The 18,615-nt window shown below is 46.4% G+C and overlaps 1 protein-coding gene across 5 annotated transcripts in view; it reads right to left on the reverse strand.

Annotated features, from left to right (window-relative positions):
- LOC135904741 (mucin-17-like) overlaps positions 1-18,615 on the reverse strand; it is an 84,903-nt gene that overhangs the window by 55,832 nt on the left and 10,456 nt on the right. For 2 of the 5 annotated variants that reach the window (XM_065435695.1, XM_065435692.1), the window contains 4 exons: positions 17,011-17,124; positions 8,029-8,284; positions 6,748-7,127; positions 2,160-3,399 (listed from right to left, as the gene is read on the reverse strand). In XM_065435695.1, coding sequence (XP_065291767.1) covers positions 2,160-3,399; positions 6,748-7,127; positions 8,029-8,284; positions 17,011-17,124 — 1,990 coding nt within the window. Of the gene's footprint in view, positions 1-2,159; positions 3,400-6,747; positions 7,128-8,028; positions 8,285-17,006; positions 17,125-18,615 lie in introns of all 5 variants that reach the window. The other 3 variants (XM_065435696.1, XM_065435693.1, XM_065435694.1) reach the window with 2 other exon arrangements.

An 18,615-nucleotide genomic window follows, 5' to 3' on the forward strand; every position in this document is an offset into this window, starting at 1 on the left:
AGCGAGAGCCAGGGGAAGCACTGGACATAATACTACTTGTGCCCCACTCGACGCCACATGGTTGTGATACTTACTGTTCATTATTCCTGGTGCCTGAGGTACGGTTGGAGCACATAATCATGTGTTCAGGAATAGCACTGATATTTCATTTAAGATTCGGTGTTTTCATTCCAAATGTTTTGCAATGTTTCTTATGCTGCTTTTCTATAAGACTTTTAAACAAAACCATCTTCAGCTTCAATTATTGACTGAGTTTGGCTTTGATAATATGTATCTACATACTCAGATCAGGTAGTGGGTGCTGATGTTGGGCAGTGCTTCCACAATAGCAGGCTTTAATGAGCTCTTATCATTGTGCGGCTGTCTGTTAGTTGTTCTTTCAGTTACGCCCACAATACACAGCAGCATACTGGTTTAGATATTTGGAACTACGACGCCATACTGAGGGTGACATGGCTGCAGATGTTCGCAACCAGACGTTCTTGGGTGATGTAGGTGTTGTGGGCGCAAGTGAATCCATAACTTAAAGATGGCACCTATGGAAATCAATGCCCCGGAAGTTTAGGTGTTGAATCTGCCACTTAAAGGCGCCCACAATGGCAATAATTGCTATTTCAGGGTTCTCACTCATTGTGAATTTCACCTGCTGGAGAAGTTGAACTGTCTGAATGGCAACTGACCACTGGAAGCACTAAATCGTCTTTGTCACGGATGATAACTGGGTCACGAACTCTTGTCTCACGCTGAAAAACATTTTACGACATTCAAGAAAGTGGCAATATCCAAGACGCTGTGGGCGGCATGTAAGGCAACTAGGGGAATGTATGGCTTTATTTACATTGTCAGCTGATACCCTGGAATAAATGTGCTACATAAGTGACAAAAGGGTTGGTGCGGACGAAGTTAAAGGGGCCCTGAACCACCCCTCGGGCTTGGTGAAATAACATAGTCCATGGGTAGCATACGCTGCTATGAACGTCTCAGCCAAGTTTTGCTGTCGTACGCGGTGCATGGAGCTTGCAAGCAGATCGTGAAGTCACCTTTCTCTCAAACGCTCTCTTTTCAACAGAAGGCCTTGTCCTCACTCTCTTCTGGACACTTTATTTCGTAATCAGAAACCTTATTTCACCATTTCCTCAGACGGCTGCTATTGGCAGACAGCTGACTTGGTGTAGACAGGCTACATGGTGTAGATAATGTTGCTGTTGTGGCATGCTGCCACGAGTCCACAGGCTAAGCGCCCTGCGGCTCACCGAGGACAAGCACATTTGGCTTATATTTATGCATCGTAGGCACCAAAGGCTCAAGTCGTGGCGTCTGTGTTAACATTCAAAATGGTGACATTTAGAAGGTGGACCATTGCAGGCACACCCCGCAGTGCCGTAGCCTTCGCAGTGCAAGGCAGTGAAGAAGGAATGGGAGCATCGCGGAGGCTACGTTTGATTGCCGATTCCACTTCTGCTGAACGCATTGAAGTAGTTTTTGCACTAAAGTATGTCTGAAATAGCTTATTTTCACTTCAAATGCCTTTCTCCACTGCGATAAAAAGTGGTTCAAGGCCCCTTTAAGCACCTAGACAGATAGAATGAGAATGCGTAATGTCTATGGCGATTCAAACCCGTGTCCTCAAATACCTCCCGTACCGGGTACTTATTGTTCACATTGGCGGTGCCTACCCCATCCATCCTATGTTCATGCAATTTTCTTGCATACTACAGCTCTGTTTTCAGTACTGCAGTGTTATGAACACTGCAGAGCACTAATCTGTCAAACTGGTTGGCTCAATACTCGCCTTTAGAGTTCCCCAAAAGTTATCTTGCACTGTCATCATGAAAGCATACATTCCGTAATCTGTCTCACCCGCTCAATGAAGTGCACCCTAAGCTAAGCATTGTTTCAGGCAATCAGAAAAGGAAGCCAAAAGAACAGCTTGTCTATTGTCCACCACTGATTCCCCGCTGGCCAATGCCAGCGAAGAGTCTTGGATCAATTAGCAGCACACGACGGGCAACACACTGCACCCGTCTCCTAAATAATGTATGCCTGGCTCTTGTTCCCCATTGACCAGCGCGAGACATAGGCTTTAAAGTACTGGATCGAGTTGGCAAGACGGCACACAGCTCAAAGCAAAACAAGAAATAAATATCCGGCACACATACTCTTTGGGACTTCTGCATCTCCATCATCCACTTGTTAAGCTGCGCCTGCACCTGTGGTGATGACGGGAAGTTCACCAGCTTGTCCAGAACATCTCTGCGATAGATGTCCCTGTTCGAAAGCGGCCCAAGCTTTGGGCTCCTCAGCACCACCTTCTTCACCTGAGGCTCCCCCCTCTCAGGACTGGGAGGGGGCATGGACCCTGCAGCCGGATTGCTGTATTTTGCCCTTGGCACCGTTTTGTCTCCTGTCGTGGTGTCGCCATCTGGTCTTGACTTCTTCTTTGATGTCACCTTTTCGCCAGGTGCGTCTGCATCTTCCTCTTCGGAGGAGAGAAATATGAGGTGGTTCCGGTTAGATGAAAACGATAATGCAGCCGTGGTGGTTTCTGTGCCTTCGCTGGCCTCCTGTTTCACTTTTGTTTTAATCTCAGTTGCCACCGGTGAGGGCGAAGTGCTGCTCCTAGTTGTGGGCTTTGGTTTACCAACAACCTTGGTTGCCAGTGCTGATGAACTTTCTCCTGTTTTGACAGGACCTGCCACACTTTTTGAACCATCCGCCGATTTGCTTCTCGGCGATAGCCTCGGACTGGATGTTGCGTTTGCCTTCCTGGAGGTACACTTGATGGTGGGAGTTTGTGATAAAGGTTTCTTGACGATCTTGCTGACAGGTTTGCTTGGATTCTGCACCTCCAAATCTTTTTTCTGAGACTGGCGTGGCAATGAATCACTCTTTGCGCTGCCTTCTCCTTTTCGAGCAGGCGGATCTTTCGCCAAGGTGGCCCCTGCTGCTGCTCCAGAGGCTGATTTTGAAGGTTTTGCTGGTAATGATGACACCTTGTTGCTGCTATGCTCATTGGTGTTTGCTGGGGTACTTGACTTTGCGGCCACAGAAGACTTTCCGTTGGAACCCAGACCATGCAACTTAGATGAACCGCTGATGCCGCCGCTGCTGCTGTTTCGGCCTGCTGGCTTTTCACCTTGTTCCTTGTTAGCCCCAGTCGCTGTGTGTTCATTGTGACTACCAGTCCTGGGCACATTTTCTGGAGAATGGTGACGTGACCTGCGACCACCCCCTCCGCTGGCACTGTCGCTGCCTTGACGCGTGTCATTCTCGTGTGCATCCCAATTCCGATGCTTGCTGCCACCTTGCCACCCACCATTTCCGTACGATCCAGAGCCATAGCCATAGTCGTCTCTGTTCCATGAGGAGGGGCCCTCTGCCGGCGGATGATGGTTGTACCTGCAGAAAAGTTAACAATGCATGCTCAATGCAAAAGCATGCTGCACAGGCTTGGGCCATAGTGCTGTTTTATCGAAAATGAAATCTCAGGTTTGATAACCAGCTGCAAATGTAGCATCTCAAAGGAGGCAGGATGCAATGAAGTCTTATCCACTAGGCATAAGTCCTAGACAAGTAACATTGTCAAGATACTCACTCCCAAATTATGCTGGACATATGCACAGGTGTTTCAGTTTAATATATTTAAAGTTGATTGCACCACATCAACCAACCAATTTTATTGCTCCCAGAAAGTGTGTAATAGCACCCTCGACTGAGCTGCCGTGGCACCGTGGGATTGCAGAGAAAATTACCTAAACCCTACAAGAAGTGTTTAGCGTCTCCTGCCGCAATGATTCACACCGAGTGAGCATATAAAAATTTCCCACCAGAATGCCCCGAAGCTGATGACCAAGGCCGAATTCGAGGAGCGGTGATGTTAGGTTGCCAAAGTTGCAAAAACGATAAAACACTCTGGCCTCTGCAGCTCCAGCCTCAATAATCTGCTACAGCTAACAGAAAGGGTGAAGACAGCGGGTACAACCAAGGTCCGTGCTAATTAAAAAATTAAACTATGGGGTTTTACGTGCCAGAACCACAATCTGATTATGAGGCACGCCGTAGTGGGGGACTCTGAAAATTCAGACCACCTGGGGTTCTTTAATGTGCCTTTAAATCTAAATACAAGGGTGCTTTCGCATTTCGCCCCTATCGAAATGCAGCCACTGTGGCCAGGATTCGATCTCGCAACCTTGTGCTTAGCAGCCCAACGCCATAGCTACTAAGCAACTGCGGCGGGTCAAGCTCTGGACTAGGGAACCTGCCCAGTAGCCACTTCTTCCTCATTTCAATAAAGTTTTTTGCTTCCTTCCCTAGCTCGGCATGCACTGGCATCTTGTGCTGCAATGATTCCCACAATGCTTTGCATTACGTAGATGTCAAGTACGGTCGAGTCTATCAAAATTTTAGAGACTTCAGATCGTACATTTTGCTGGTTAGTACTTCTTTTTTCCAGAGTGTATGAACGAGGTTCGACTGTAACGCAGTACACTACACATGAAGTGCCCTCGAAATTGAGAAGAAACGACGCAAACGAAAGCTGCAGTATCAAGCGCAGAACCCGATGTTGCTGCTTCATACCTCATCAGCAGGAAGGAATATGAAGCAGCAGAATAAAGCAATGTTTTTGGGTGTCAGCTCATTTACTGCGACAACAGGTTTCCACAGCAGATGCTACAATCTTCTCAAACACAGAGGTTCTGCTCTGTTATTTGAAGAAGAGCGTGAAGTGACGCGTGTACGCAGTGAAGGACAGACATGGGGAGCACCACTACCCACAGTTTCACCCAGCCTCTAAAGTCGCCTATACATAGCACACAGTACCAACTACATACGATGTGCAATATATATATAGGATCAAATAACAGAGGTGACAGTAGCAGCATGTGCCTATTTGTGCCTCTCATAATTAGCCGTGTGCGAATACTGAACAGTAGATTTCAAATCAGATCACGAAAACTAATATCGAACATCAGAAGTCTTTTCACTAAATTTATTGCTTGCAAATTTTGGGTAAGGAAACACAGTGCTGTATGTGCTCAGGAGTCTCCTAGCATTGCATAACAAGAATGTGGCAAGCTGTCAGGTACATAGAAACCCAAGATATACCGCACGGTCTACTCTTACTAAAGGGAACACCAAATTGGTACGTCAGCACTAATTACAGCTCATTTATAGTATACGACAGTTGGGCAAATATTGTTTTATCAATTGAATTTTTATTGAGCAGAATTGAGTGCTTTTTTTTCTTGTGAAACTAGTGAATTACAATCAACAGCTGATTTTTCAGATTCCCTAGGGGCCACGAAAATGCCCCAAAAAATAAATGCATGCCTTTTACTGCTCCCAAGGGCTCCAAGTGCTACAGGCACGTCCTAGATAGCTCTGAAGGCCTGCCAGCACACTCATTAGGCATATTGATGAACACACTGTGGTTGATGGTGGGTGCAACCGTGTATAGTTAAGGAATACATACTGTGTCCCGTGACAACTGTCTCTTCCCACTCTTGGTACATGCAACACAGCACTTCGCACAAGCTTCACCGCGCAACAATGCTGTATTGAAGCGAAGCTAACTTTCGGGAGTCAGCATTATGCAATGTGTCGTGCTTTCCGAGCTTCGAAGTCAGAGGCGAGGATTACAAAGACGCAGTCGGTGCTGTTACTAACAGCAGTGAAGCGTTTCAATAAAAAACATGGCACTGAACAGCAAGAAGCTTGGTACCGAATCTGGAAGTAGCTAGCAGTGGTGGCTACAGGTGCCAGCGGATCTGCGTGTGTGAGCGCCTGTTCGAAGCGGTGGTGGTGGCTTCGATCAATGGTATTTTCGACCTACAATCATGGGCAAAGCGTCTGGTAAACAAACGGCGAAGGGTTCTGCGTCCGAAATTTCAGAAGATCTTGTACTGTGACTCTATGGGGTACCGTGGCGCTGCTGCGGAGGCATCCGAATTTATCGGGTATGTCCGGAAAATCAGTCGTACGGAAAATCAGTCATTGACTGTAGTGAAGTTCTGTTGTACTAAATACTGATAAGGTTCACAGTTTAATAGTGGACCTGCACTTTGCGGCAATTATTTTAAGTTATTTATTGTACAGAAGGTATTGGTTTCCAGTTTTTCTCCAATATCCCAACTTTACCCAACTTTACGCCAGGTGGGTCATCATAAGACCAATCTGTATGACAGACGTGACTCAATCACTGCTTCATGCATAGCCCGTGCCGACAGCTAAGAGGAGGCACTGTCCGCGCCGTTTCATTGTCGAGTTCGGCGTGATTTACCACCTGTCAGAAATCTGGATATCCTCTCTCCCACTTGGCTCAACCACCATCCATGCAAATGCATGCAACCAGGTCATGGTTGGCACAGCTGTGTAATGTGAAGTTATATTAATGCACGAAGCTAGTCATACAGGCACACGTAGGCAGTACCACTTGATTTCAGCCTTAATGCCTAGGTTGTGAAAAAAAAAAATTTAGCAGCATCTCTGGTCCTTTAACTTTTGCGCTCGGCTGTACATGCTTAACATGGCCAAAAACTTAGTTAAATCGAACCTGCGTCACGAAATTATATCATTAAGCGGCGAAAAAAAATAAAATAATAATACATGGTTTTCAATGGAACCAAAATAAGTAAATTAAAACAATTTGTTACAACACGAAATTTGTTAAACAGAGGTTTGTTATGTTGAGGTTTGACTGCATCCCCTACTGACTTCTGTGTTCATTGTTTTCTGAAAAAAACTTACCTATTAAATGGCCTAGGACCGTCATACCGGTTGAAAGGGTGCCGTGGTGGCGGAGGAGGTCTGCTCCAAGGAGGAGGGTTGCCCCGTCCGCCATAACCCATGAAGGGGGCCCCTCCTCTACCATACGGGCCCATCGGAAAACGAGGGGGTCCATTCCAGTTCCTGTTCATTTCGTAGTCACCGTCGGTGCCAGGCTTTTCTACCGGTGATGAGTCCCCCTCAAATGAGCTGTCCTTGCAGGAACGGTTGCGAGGGTCGTCTCGTGATCTCCGACAGGGTGTTGGCTCGCTGCTGTCTCGTTGAAAAGACGCCCTCTTGCTTGGCTTGGCTCCTGATCCGGCAGATGGCCAGCTCCCTCTTCTTGACGGCTCCTTTTGCTGCTGAAAGTGAGGCTTGTCGTGAGGTTAACCACTAGACTGCTAGGAAATATAAGGGCACAAATAATGCATTCTGCCAGTATTAGCCTACGAAGCAAAAGACACGGAAGAAAAAAACTGTGCAAAATCCATCAATAATGATTGTCAATGTAAGCGAATAGACAAACGCTTCAAGAAGACTATTCACTTTTGGTGATGCAGTTCATGGCAAATATTTGTTATAATGGGGATATCTAGCTGGCACTTGGTTTCGTTGTATAATTCCACACAAGACCAAGCGGTCAAGCTGCACACCCATAGCACTAGCATAGGTGGCTTTACATACAGGCCAGTTTGTCATGTTGTATTGTCTCTAGCGGTGCGAGCGCTGGCACATTACGCTACTGCCATCCTCCTCCCTCGCCAGAGTATTCTACCACCACTGCAACGTGGGGAGACGGTGGCAGTTAAGAGAGAAGGTTTGTCCTAGCTGAGCACTGCACTACGGCACCTAAACCTTCAGACGCCACAAAGCTCACACGTGACAGCACATGCATCTCGAAAAGCTAGTCAGTGTTTGGCGGAAAATGTGCTCCGCAACTCGTGTGCGTGGCAGTATGGGCCCTGTCCATCACCGCAGCTCACAGAGCCACATGGCTCACAGTACATGCCATGATAATCGCTCGAGCTCGCTTGCATTCTAGGACGTGCAACTGCATTTACATTGTGCAAGCAATCTGATTAGACAAGACTCTTTCGCTGTAGAAACGTAACAACATTGAAAAATTTTCTGACACAGCTGGCACATCTTGTGCCGAGTGACAAGTCGATATCAATGGCCATCCAGTGAAAAACAGTCACCATCCAAAAGCAAAACATCCTGTGCCTGATAATGAAGTGACGGCAGCGAATGTAGTAAACTTACGGTGTCCTTGTAGTCCTGTGAATTGGTATCCTTTGACCTTTGGGATCCTTGGTTGCCGTATCTAGTCTTTCGATCGCAGTTCTTGAGGACTTGCTTAGTGCTCTTTTTGGTGGTGGCTCCACTTTTTGTCAGCTTCTTGACCTGTTTTCCCTTGGAAAGTGGCGTCTTTTTGTTGGCTTTGGACGCACCTTGTGCTCTTTCGCTCTGTCTTAGGCTTGGTTTAGGCTTGGCTCTGGATGCTTCTTCCCTTGCCAGACTAAACAGAGGCAAACAGAAGAAGGGTAAGAAACAAACACAGTCGACAATTTCATATGAAAGGAACATCACAGAAATAACACCATGTCCACTGTGGCTATTGTCTTCCACAATGCCAGTGCTATTACGACAGATTTAGTGAGACCTAAGATTCTAATTTTTATATAAAGCAATTATTCTGTGGCCCAGTGGCATTAAACACAGCCCCATTATATGAGAACACGTCACAAATGACAGGGAAAACTGTAATGCCACAAACGCCGCGAGTACGGGCAAGGAACTCTGCTGCTGGTTCTTGCCATTATGATCACCTTGTCTGCCGTTCCGCTCAAGAACAACACATGCTATTGCCAGCGTGAATGCATGCCAGCACGCTGTTCAACATGTTTTATTTATCCCTTCCATTTGCTGCCATGCTCCCATAAAACAATGTGCAGCTGATTGAGAACCTACGTGGTGACTGCTGGAGCACAGGGTGGCCTTGCAGGCTCACATGCTACCACGGATGGTTTGGTGCGCATGACAAATTCTGGCCCGCATTTCTGACTACACTCTGACAGTCATTTGTGCATTCTTTGTCAAAACCCTTCACAGTGTACAGTTAAAGCGCACTGTTAAAGAAAAGAGTGTCCAATATCGGGCACTTGCTTTACTGATGCACTAGCTGCAAGTGCAAGTTATATGAACGCATTGCATAGGTGCATAGAAAGGTGCCGGAACCACTAACCAAAAGTCAGCTGCTGCAATGTCAGATGAATGTATGCTTACCAGAAAGAACAACTCCTAGCTACTTAGCTACGCTTGTGCACCTCCTACACCATCCTAGGAAAGCGCGAGGTCTAACAAACTTTGGCATGTGTCAACCATGTCGGGTCAATGACGTGCTACTACATTTCTGCATTTCTGTCCTGCATCCATATTACATTTGGCATTCCTTTTGTCAGACAAGAATGTGAGGGCCACACCAAAAAAAACATTTGCTATTATTGGTGTCTTTCTTTTTTTTCTGCACAACAACAAAAAAAATTGTGCTCGCTTTATAATACAGTCAACTTCTATTAATTTGACCCTGAGGGGACTGACGAAATTGATCAAATTATCCAGCGGGATGACATAAACAAGATGCAGCTAAAACGCTACAACACATTGCTGGTTCATTTGGCAGTATTTGCCCAATTCTGACACACTTCCGGATCAAACATGCGTATGCTTTCTAGGTGTCAAAAGTAGAAAAGTAACACAGAGAGCACATTAAAGCTCCTAAACAAACTATAAATCTAACGTGGTTTCAATTTTTTAGAATGGCGGCTAGTGTCCTGAAGTCAGCTTCGCTGCAACGAAGCCCTGTTATGCAGAAAAGCATACGAACACCTCACAGGCGCTTTTGGTTTCCCATGTGAATGAATGGCGCAAACAATTTTCGGATAAATTTCCCCAAGGAAAAAGCAACAAAGGAAGCGTTAGAACAAGGTGAATATCACAATTAAACATTATGAGCTACCATTATTGCTTGAAAATCTTTCTAGTGCAGGCCAAAAATAGGTCTTTTCGATGAGAGATTACATGGGTTCAATGCATTAACCATTCCCAAAGCTTAACCGAGACATGCTGCCACTAAAGAGGTCGCTATTGGGGTCACCGTATGGTTTAGGTGCAGGCATGCTGACTGGCCACATTTCGAATTATCTGGTGAAGGCTAATTTTAGGATGAAAATAACAAACTTTTGCGCCCATAGAAATGCCTGTGCGCCGGCTGAGAGCTGCGGTTGGGGTTGAATTAACAAAAAATCAAATTAACCGGGGTCAATTAACACAAACCTACTGTACCTGGCAAGGAAACCCAATGCTGAGTGCATCACCTCCGAAAAAAAAAAAAAACGAGAGTGAAATAGTTAAAGACCTCCAGCGCAACCACACACGTTTGTTCAGAAAGCAGCTATTAGCTCCAAAGGTTGCCTGAGACAAGTACTGCATTGATGAACATTCTGCCATGTGGAAGGGCTCCCTAGAAAACGAGATTACAGCTTTCTGTGGGACCTTGTGGCATTGCTAGAGCTGTTGAAATGTTTGATTGATTCACCGATTGCGTTAAACACCTCAGAGCAACATGGTTACAGGAGCTATGACAGCCGCTGTGTGCTGACTGAGGGTACAAATTCCGACTCGGGAAATAGGGTAATCTAGGGAAAATAGGGAAACTGAGCAACCTGGTAGATATTCATGTTGAAACTTCAGTGCGAAAACTAGATGAGGACCAACAGAAGGCCTCACTTGTGCTGTGCGGTCGTCTTTTCGTCCTTGTCTACTTTTCGTCCTGAAGTTCTAACAGAAATGACTTTGACTTTGGGTTTTAGAGCGCCGCTCTCAGGCGACCGTTCCTTAGCGAGCATTGGCATTGCAGCTCGGAGTAACCGAGCGAGTGAACACATCGAAAGAAGGAAGCGAACGCAGAGCACAGCGGGGGATGAGAGAGACACGAGGAGGAAAGCCGAGAGGAGGGTGGCAGTGGAACCATGAAGGCAAAAAGCAGAGGAGGGCATGGCAAAAGTGTGAGAAGAAAAGCGTAGTGCGGCGACAATGGCTAGGAGGTGGTGCCAGATTAGTGCGCGTCCTCTGGGAGGTCTGTCGGCAGCAGCTGCTGCGAATCGCACCCGTGCGTCACCCACGTGCTAGCGAGGCAGTCGCACTGCACTTCGCTCCATTTGCAACGTGCCGCACGAGACAGATTGTCCGTGCCAGCCACTAAATCACAAAATGAAAACACACATGGAGGTGCACTCACATTCCACATTAGGGAGTATTGTAATCATCAGTCAGTGAGTGAGTGAAACAACTTTATTAAAGAAACCAGCGAATTGAGGCCTGGGCCTAGGCTGCGCCAGGGGCAAAAGAGAGACCCTGTCTCCCAGCCGCCTCTCGAGCTCACTGGATGGCCCATAGCTGGTCTTGCAGATCTGAGCTTAGTGCGGCTTTCCACTACACCCTAAGCTGTTCTGAGGAGACTACATTTTTGTCCTGTACATGTGTGCACTCCCAAAAAATCTGTTCTAAAGTGTTGTGTTCTGTCCAACGTAGTTTACGCAAGTCATCTGGGTACAGTTCGGGGTAGACGCGATGCAGGCGCACCAGGTTGGGGAAGGGTCTGGTTTGAAGTCACCTCCAGTCAACCCCCTGAGATCCGTCTAATTTGGAGCTAGGACTTGGGAATCTGCATCTTGACTTTTGGTAGAAGCAGGTGACATCACAGAACCTGAACATTCTGTCTCTCTCCTTCCAGGACTCCTCTCCCGTTCCTTCGGGGGAAGCTTCTTCTCGAGAGTGGTAAGCGAGACCTCGTGTGACGCAGTTGGCTTCCTTGTTGAGATTGGGAGCAACGGACTCACAGGAGGTATAGGCTGGAAACCAAATGATGTATCTCTCTTCGAATTCCTCGGATGATATGAGCTGGGCTTTCCCGTGGAGTATGTCAGCGGCCTCAGGCGATTTTCTTTCTTGCACGTAGTTTCCTATGGCCAACTGCAAGTAGCTGATGACGTAACTACATTTGAGTGAAATTATGGCCCGAGCGATAGTCACCTTTTCTGCAATTTCAGCGTTATTAGAGCACATTGAACACATACTTTTGTACTGGTGGTCGGAGTTTATTATTCGGGCGATGTAGGATTAGTTTCTCAGGTACTCCGCTGCACCCACAAACAACGCCTCCTTGTCTCTACTGTCGGTGAATTCTTTTCTTTTCCCACCTTTCGAGCCCATGCTGGGTACTTTTTGCATGTTGAGTTAAGTGGACATCTCATGCTACATAGAAGTTGCTTCTTCATTGTCGCTTTCTTCCAGCTTAGAATTCATAAATACTTAATAAACCACTTTCCCGTTAGAATGTAAGCGTGTGACACATGGACTCAGAAAGAATGAGAAGGACAATACAAACACTGAATATAAACTGAGGGGTCACATGGTGATGAAAGAGTGTAACTTTTGAAGGGATGCTAATGACAAACACTAAATTAGTTTAGGCTGAAAAGTGTTAGTTTAAAACAGCATTTATGTCAATTTAACTGGAATAGGTTGATTAGCAGAGAAGAAAATAAAGCCCAAAATTTTTTCTTTCTAATTTTGCGCTTGTATTTTCGCGGAAGCCGCATATGAACCACGAAGACAGTCACAGCCGCAGCAGAACAAGACCTCCTCTTTATTCAGAGGCATGTACATATACAGGTGACAACACTGGTGCCACTGGCAGCGTGTAAGGGCAAACAGAAACTCATACACTACAAGAACGAGGTAAGTAATAGTTAGTAGATTAGTACTATTATACAGATATAGAGTATTTACAAAAATTTACAAATATCTGCTACCATACATGGCATGTGCTCTTCACTATAATACTGTATGGAACAACTATACAGCATGGCTTACAACAAGCAATGCAAGAACAAAATAAATAAATAGATAAATAAACGCTCGCAGAGACACGTAACCATCTGCACACAGTTCATGCAGCACTCAAGTTCTCTGGCCCTGCACCCGTCGGCACCTAGCACACAAGCTAGATGTGGTCCCGGTATCGATCTGGAGGCCTTCTGTTCCTCGGTGGTTGGCCTCGACGTTGAAGCACAGGGTCCTCGGACACGGCTGGCGCTGGAGCTCGTAGTGTGGGCGTAGCTGGTGAGGCTTCGGGTCGAGCTGTTGAGGTATAATCGTTGGGTTGCTGAGATGCCGACGACGGAGTGGCAGCTTCAGAAACAGCATTACGCTGCAGATTCCATGTGGCTGAAGCTGCAGGTACCCTGGATAGCTTTGACGCGTTCCAGGTTAGTCCACCATCAAGCCGAAACGATGATGGACCTTGCTGATGGACTACCTTCCTCGGGGGGCTAAACACGAGGTCTCCTTTAATCGATATTCCAGGTTTCTTGATTCTAACGTAATCACCAACAGACACTGTTGTCTTCTCTGGGGCCCTGCGACGGTGTGTGTACTAATTGCTGTAGTCTTGCTGGCTCTTAACTAGTTGGCGTAGACGATGAAGTTAGCAAACAGGATCGCTGAAGAAAGCTGGTGATGGGTGAATCACAATGTCAAGGCATGTTCTCGGTCGCCGTCCGTGTAGGAGAACAGATGGTGCAACTCCCGTGGTGGCACGTGGCATGCCGTGATATATGCCAAAATACTCGGTTACTGCTTGGCGAAGCGGAGGCTGTTCCAACATGGCACCCTGCAGAAAATTCTTGAAGACCCAGTTAAACCGCTCGACAAGTCCGTTCGCTTGAGGGTAGCAAACGGAAGAGTGCACAAGGCGGATGGCGCGATATTTGACGAACTCAATGAACTCCATAGACAAGAACTGGGGCCCATTGTTGCAGACCACCACGTCCGGATAGCCTTCACGGGAGAACACAGAAAGCAAAAAGTTTATGATGATGCGGGGTGATACTTCACTGCAGAATTGAACACCTGGCCACTTGGAAAAATAGTCAATGAGCGTAATGGCGCATCTGCAGTCATGTGGTGCTCTCTCTATAGGGCCGACGATGTCAACGGCAAGCTTCTGCCATGGACGCTCTGGCAGAGCTACTGGCTGCAAGGAGGTAGGAGCAGTCTTGGTATTTTAGTCAGCCATCTGGCATATGCTGCAGTTCTGGATGGAAAGCTCCACTTGCCTGTCCGTGATCGGCCACCAGAACCATTCTCGTAGTCGGGCTTTTGTTCAAACTATACCAGGGTGAGCTTCGTGGGCAGCAGCGATTACCTGTGGTGTGAGAGACAAGGGAACGACGATTCGTTCGCCGAGCAGGAGAAGGTTGTCAACGATGGACCATTCTTCACGTACCAAGAAGAAAGGATGAAGTTCAACCGAGAGCGTCTTACGTGCAGGCCAAGATGCGGCGACATAGATCTTGACTTGTTCTAACATGCAGTCTTCACGAAGGGCCCGCTGAAACTGCTCTTTGGTGAGGCATGGTAACTCAAGAAAGGACACAACCTTATCAAATGAGACATTTTCCTGCGGGGACGGATCTGGCAGGCGGGAAAGGGCAGCCGCCACCTGGTTTTCAGACCCCTTCCGATACTCTACTGTATAACTGTAGCAAAGCAGCTGTTCCGACCAGCATGCAATGCGAAGGGGGCGGCACCCAGTGCCTTGAAGCGGAAGAGGCCATCGTGAGTTATGAAAGCAGTCAAGTCATGGTTTTCAGGATCGAGCAAAACCTGGTAGTAGGCCAATGTGAGATCTAGCTTCGAAAAATGCATTGCTCCAATGAGACTGTGGAGGAGTTCGTCGGTGCATGGAAGAGGGAAGCTATCAGTCATGACAGCTTTGTTAGGCTCTCGTAAGTCAACACAAACACCATTGCCTCCATCCTTCTTTTGAACAACAACAATTGAAGACAACTATTCTGAAACGTTAATGCCCTCTATCACTCCCAACTGCTCTAGCCGACGAAGTTCCTCAGATACCTGAGCTCAGAGTGAAAAAGGAAGGCGGCAAAGTTTTCCTACAATGGGTGGAATTGAGAGCTGTACTTTGACACGATGCACAAATACATTGGCTAGGCCGAGGGTGGAGTTGAAAAGACATGCAAATTCATTGCACAACTGTGCTGAAAGGCATGCAGATGAAACTGGTACTTGAACTGGAACTTGTACGTTGGTAGCACTGTTAGTTGACATAGTAATCTCAAGGCAGCGGAGGGATGCGCCATCAATCTGGAAGTCAAGAGCCATAATGGCGTCGACACCCAGAAGCGAAGTGCCTTGCGAGACAATGTAGAACAGAATGGACACATCATATTCCTTGTATGTGACTTTCGAACGAAAGCATCCTCACGCTGGGATAGGCTTTTTCGAATAATCTAACAGGTTCACATGGGGCGCGAACAGCAGCACCTGTCTGGCAAAATGTTTATCAAAAAGATCACCCGCTAGAATGGAGACTGAAGATCCCGAGTCGATAAGGAATGTTAAAGTCGCGTGACCAACTGCTACCTCGACTAGAATTCTGGTGCGGCCGGACGCGGTCACACATAGGATGCCCACAGCTTCATTGTCAGTTTCATTGTTGGGCAATGTCTGGCCACTAAGCTCCCGAACAGCAATGGCCTGTCGCTTCTTGTTGCATACCGTGCTGAAGTGACCAATGAGACCACAATGATAGCAACGTTTACCTCGGGCTGGGCAGTGGGGCGATGTGGCATGGTGCTGGCGCGAACCACAACAATAGCAGTGAGAGGATGAGTTGTATGGGCGCAGATACGAGGCAGGTCGGTGGCTGTTGTGCTGCAGGCTAGCCTCGGTATGAGGTGCAGGCAGGGGCACATTGTTAAGCGAAGGAATGTGGCGGGTTCCAGTGCCAAAACCTAACCCTAGTATGTCAGTGTACCATACAGATTTAAAGTATTTCTACACAGTTTGACTGTTGTGGCACTGTAAATGTTCTGAAAACTTGCAAAATTCAGTCCTCAGCTCTTTTAGAACACAGCGAATCTTATCTTTGTGAAGAAGAGATCAACCAGGCCCGAGCAGGCGCCGTCAAAATTCACGGTGTCACAGCAACCTGGTGCAGGAACTTCAAGGCGACGTTGCCTCCAGTCTTCCAATTTTGCATCTTTTCTAGCTTACCAAGTGTCTTCTCATGACAAGAGTGGCTTTTTTGGTATTGCAGAAAGGCCATTTACTGATTGGGCTGAAGTGAAGTGTCCGTTGGTAGTAGGCATTCAAATTTTCCTCCTCGCTGTTCTTGCATCCATGTTTTGCATGCCTGCAATACTGTACTTACTTGCTCAGCTTCCCGTCAATCATAAATTTCTTTTTCTTCTGTCAAAATACGCACAGATCTGTCACACTGGTTCGCCATGCTTGCCCTGTCAGACCTCAGCCATTGCTGGTTTCTTTTTTTTCTTCTGCACACCCGCAACCTCATACCCAACTGCCAAGTCATGTTTGTTCTGTGCTTAAGGTGTGCAACCGCACCACAGCTCAAGCAAGATGCACAGTATTATGGCCCTAAAAGGACTCAAGAGGAAAGTTATTTGAGTTGTATTAGTAAACTACCCATCTACAACACCAAGACGGGTGCTCTTACCATGAGGAAAAAGGCTTGGTAGGCCAGCAAATACGCAAGAACGAAAGACGGGTCGCAACGCCACCTTGCAAGTTCCACACCAGCTTGTCATGACATCACAAATTTTGATGCCATCTACTCGTGGCCATGTTAATTTTTTTTATCAGTAAAGATAGGCTGCAGTCAGTTTTAAACGAGCAAATGTAGCAAGCCTCAAGAACCTTTACAGAACCCCAACAGCCTAAATACGGAAAAATACTTTGAATTATGTGATGTAATACTGATGTACCAGCGTTACTAAATTGGTGCCAAATTTAGAAAGTTCAACTTTGTTTGTCTTCTAATAATCAAACAATTATCAAGAAATTAATGAAAACTATAGTTTTGAAAACTGCTTTATCAGTCTAAACTGGCGCAATGTTTTCTCCTTATTGTGCCTTTAAGCCTGCCAAGTAGAAGTGTGTCACTTGAAGATTCTCTAAGATGGAGGCCCAAGTGTGGCATCAAAATTCGGTAGTGCTTTATGAAGGTGACAAATATGTGTTAGTGGAAACTGTAGATAAGGTGCTCAGAGACGGGGGGAGGAGATGCCAAAGGCTGCCCAAGGAAGAAAGAAAGAAAGAAAAATGACCGCTTTTCAGATCGGCCGGGCAATCACCCACGTTTCCTTGTACATCTCAAACGCCCGCCGATGCTTGTGGCCACGAAGGTGGGCAGCAAAGTTCTGCAGTGGCCCTGCCCTTTTCTTGCAGAGGTCACAGTTGTGATACGAAGTCCTGAAACATGAATGCGCACCATGTAGTTGCAGCGAAGGTAGTGGCCTCAGCAATGCCACAAGCTGTGCTACCAAGTCAAATTGGAATTTGAATAGGACAACTTGTCCTCACACATTAAGGGCAACGTGAGAAGTATGTGATTACATCGAGTTAGGCAAAGTAACGTGGCTGATTTCAACTTTATCCCATGCTATAGCTGTCTCATAGGTCAAAGCCTGTAATAGAAATGGAGAGTTTGAGGTTGTCCGTGCATACATATCACACTCGACAGAATAACGAGGAACCGAAAATAAAATTATGAGCAGTCACAGCGGCACCGCATTCAAGTGCAGCTTTTAATCAAAGAGGAGGACAGAGTGCCACTATTGCCACGAGCAACAGTATTTTTACTTAGCTGCTTGTGTACCTTGTCCATGTGCAGCCCTTTTTTCAATTTCTTTAAATGGGAACAGTTGTGTAACACACAAATGCTTCAAACACATTGCTGTTGGACAAAGTGCCCCAAGATGTAACTACCAGCACTATTACTGCCATCCATATCTTTGATTACCCTGTCCTTGGCAAAGAGTAGTATGTATGTGGACAAGTTCGAACTTTCCAATACTAAGCATCCACCATTTCCGCAAAATGCTTCGATAAGTGATGAATTAAAGCAGTTTGTCATATCGTGTGACGTGCATGGGCAGCTTGAATGGTCTGTGTTCTTACCTAATTTTTCCTTGCCAAGCACTCTGCCAATATATCAGTGCACAATTTCATATCTGTAGCAAGGGTTCGTACGCAAGCAATGTGCAAACTATCGGTCTTTCACTGCTTTTCAGTGCATGGTGCTAGCTTTGTGTAATGTGTCCTTGTCTTCTTATTTTTTATTTCTTCATATGTACTGTCCACTCCTGCCCACGGCCTTTTCTGAAGGCTGGCAGTATTTATCAAAAAAAATAGACTAGTGGTCTTTATAAAGACCACTAGTCTATTTATAAGACTAGTGGTGGGGTTTTACAGTTGCGAAGGAGAGATACATGTAAGAAAATCATTTTTGCTACTTATAAGGAAACCATAGCATAAAACTTGACATGCTGGTAGTTTTGCTTTCTTCTTCACGAAGCTGTCATTCACGTTTACGCAGCCTTTAAGCGTTTTTCTTTGTGTGGCATGCAGCAAAATATGAATTTTTTTGCACAACGGCATCATCATCATCAGCCTATTTTTATGTGTGCTGCAGGACGAAGGCCTCTCCCAGCAATCTTCTACCCCTATCTTGCGCTAGCCGATTTCGACTTGTGGCTACAAATTTCCTCATTTCATCACCTCACGTGTCCTTGATTCATCGGTGTCCTTGATTGCACTTTCCTTGCCCTCACACCAATTCTATAACTCTAGTGGTCTCCTGATCATATGCCCTACGCGTTACATGGCCTGCCCAGCGCAATTTTTTTTCTCTTACTCTTAATGTCAACTAGAATAGTGGCTATCCGCCCGTTTGCTCTTTTA

The sequence above is a fragment of the Dermacentor albipictus genome, chromosome 7 (assembly GCF_038994185.2).
Source record: "Dermacentor albipictus isolate Rhodes 1998 colony chromosome 7, USDA_Dalb.pri_finalv2, whole genome shotgun sequence".
Lineage (NCBI taxonomy): Eukaryota > Metazoa > Arthropoda > Arachnida > Ixodida > Ixodidae > Dermacentor > Dermacentor albipictus.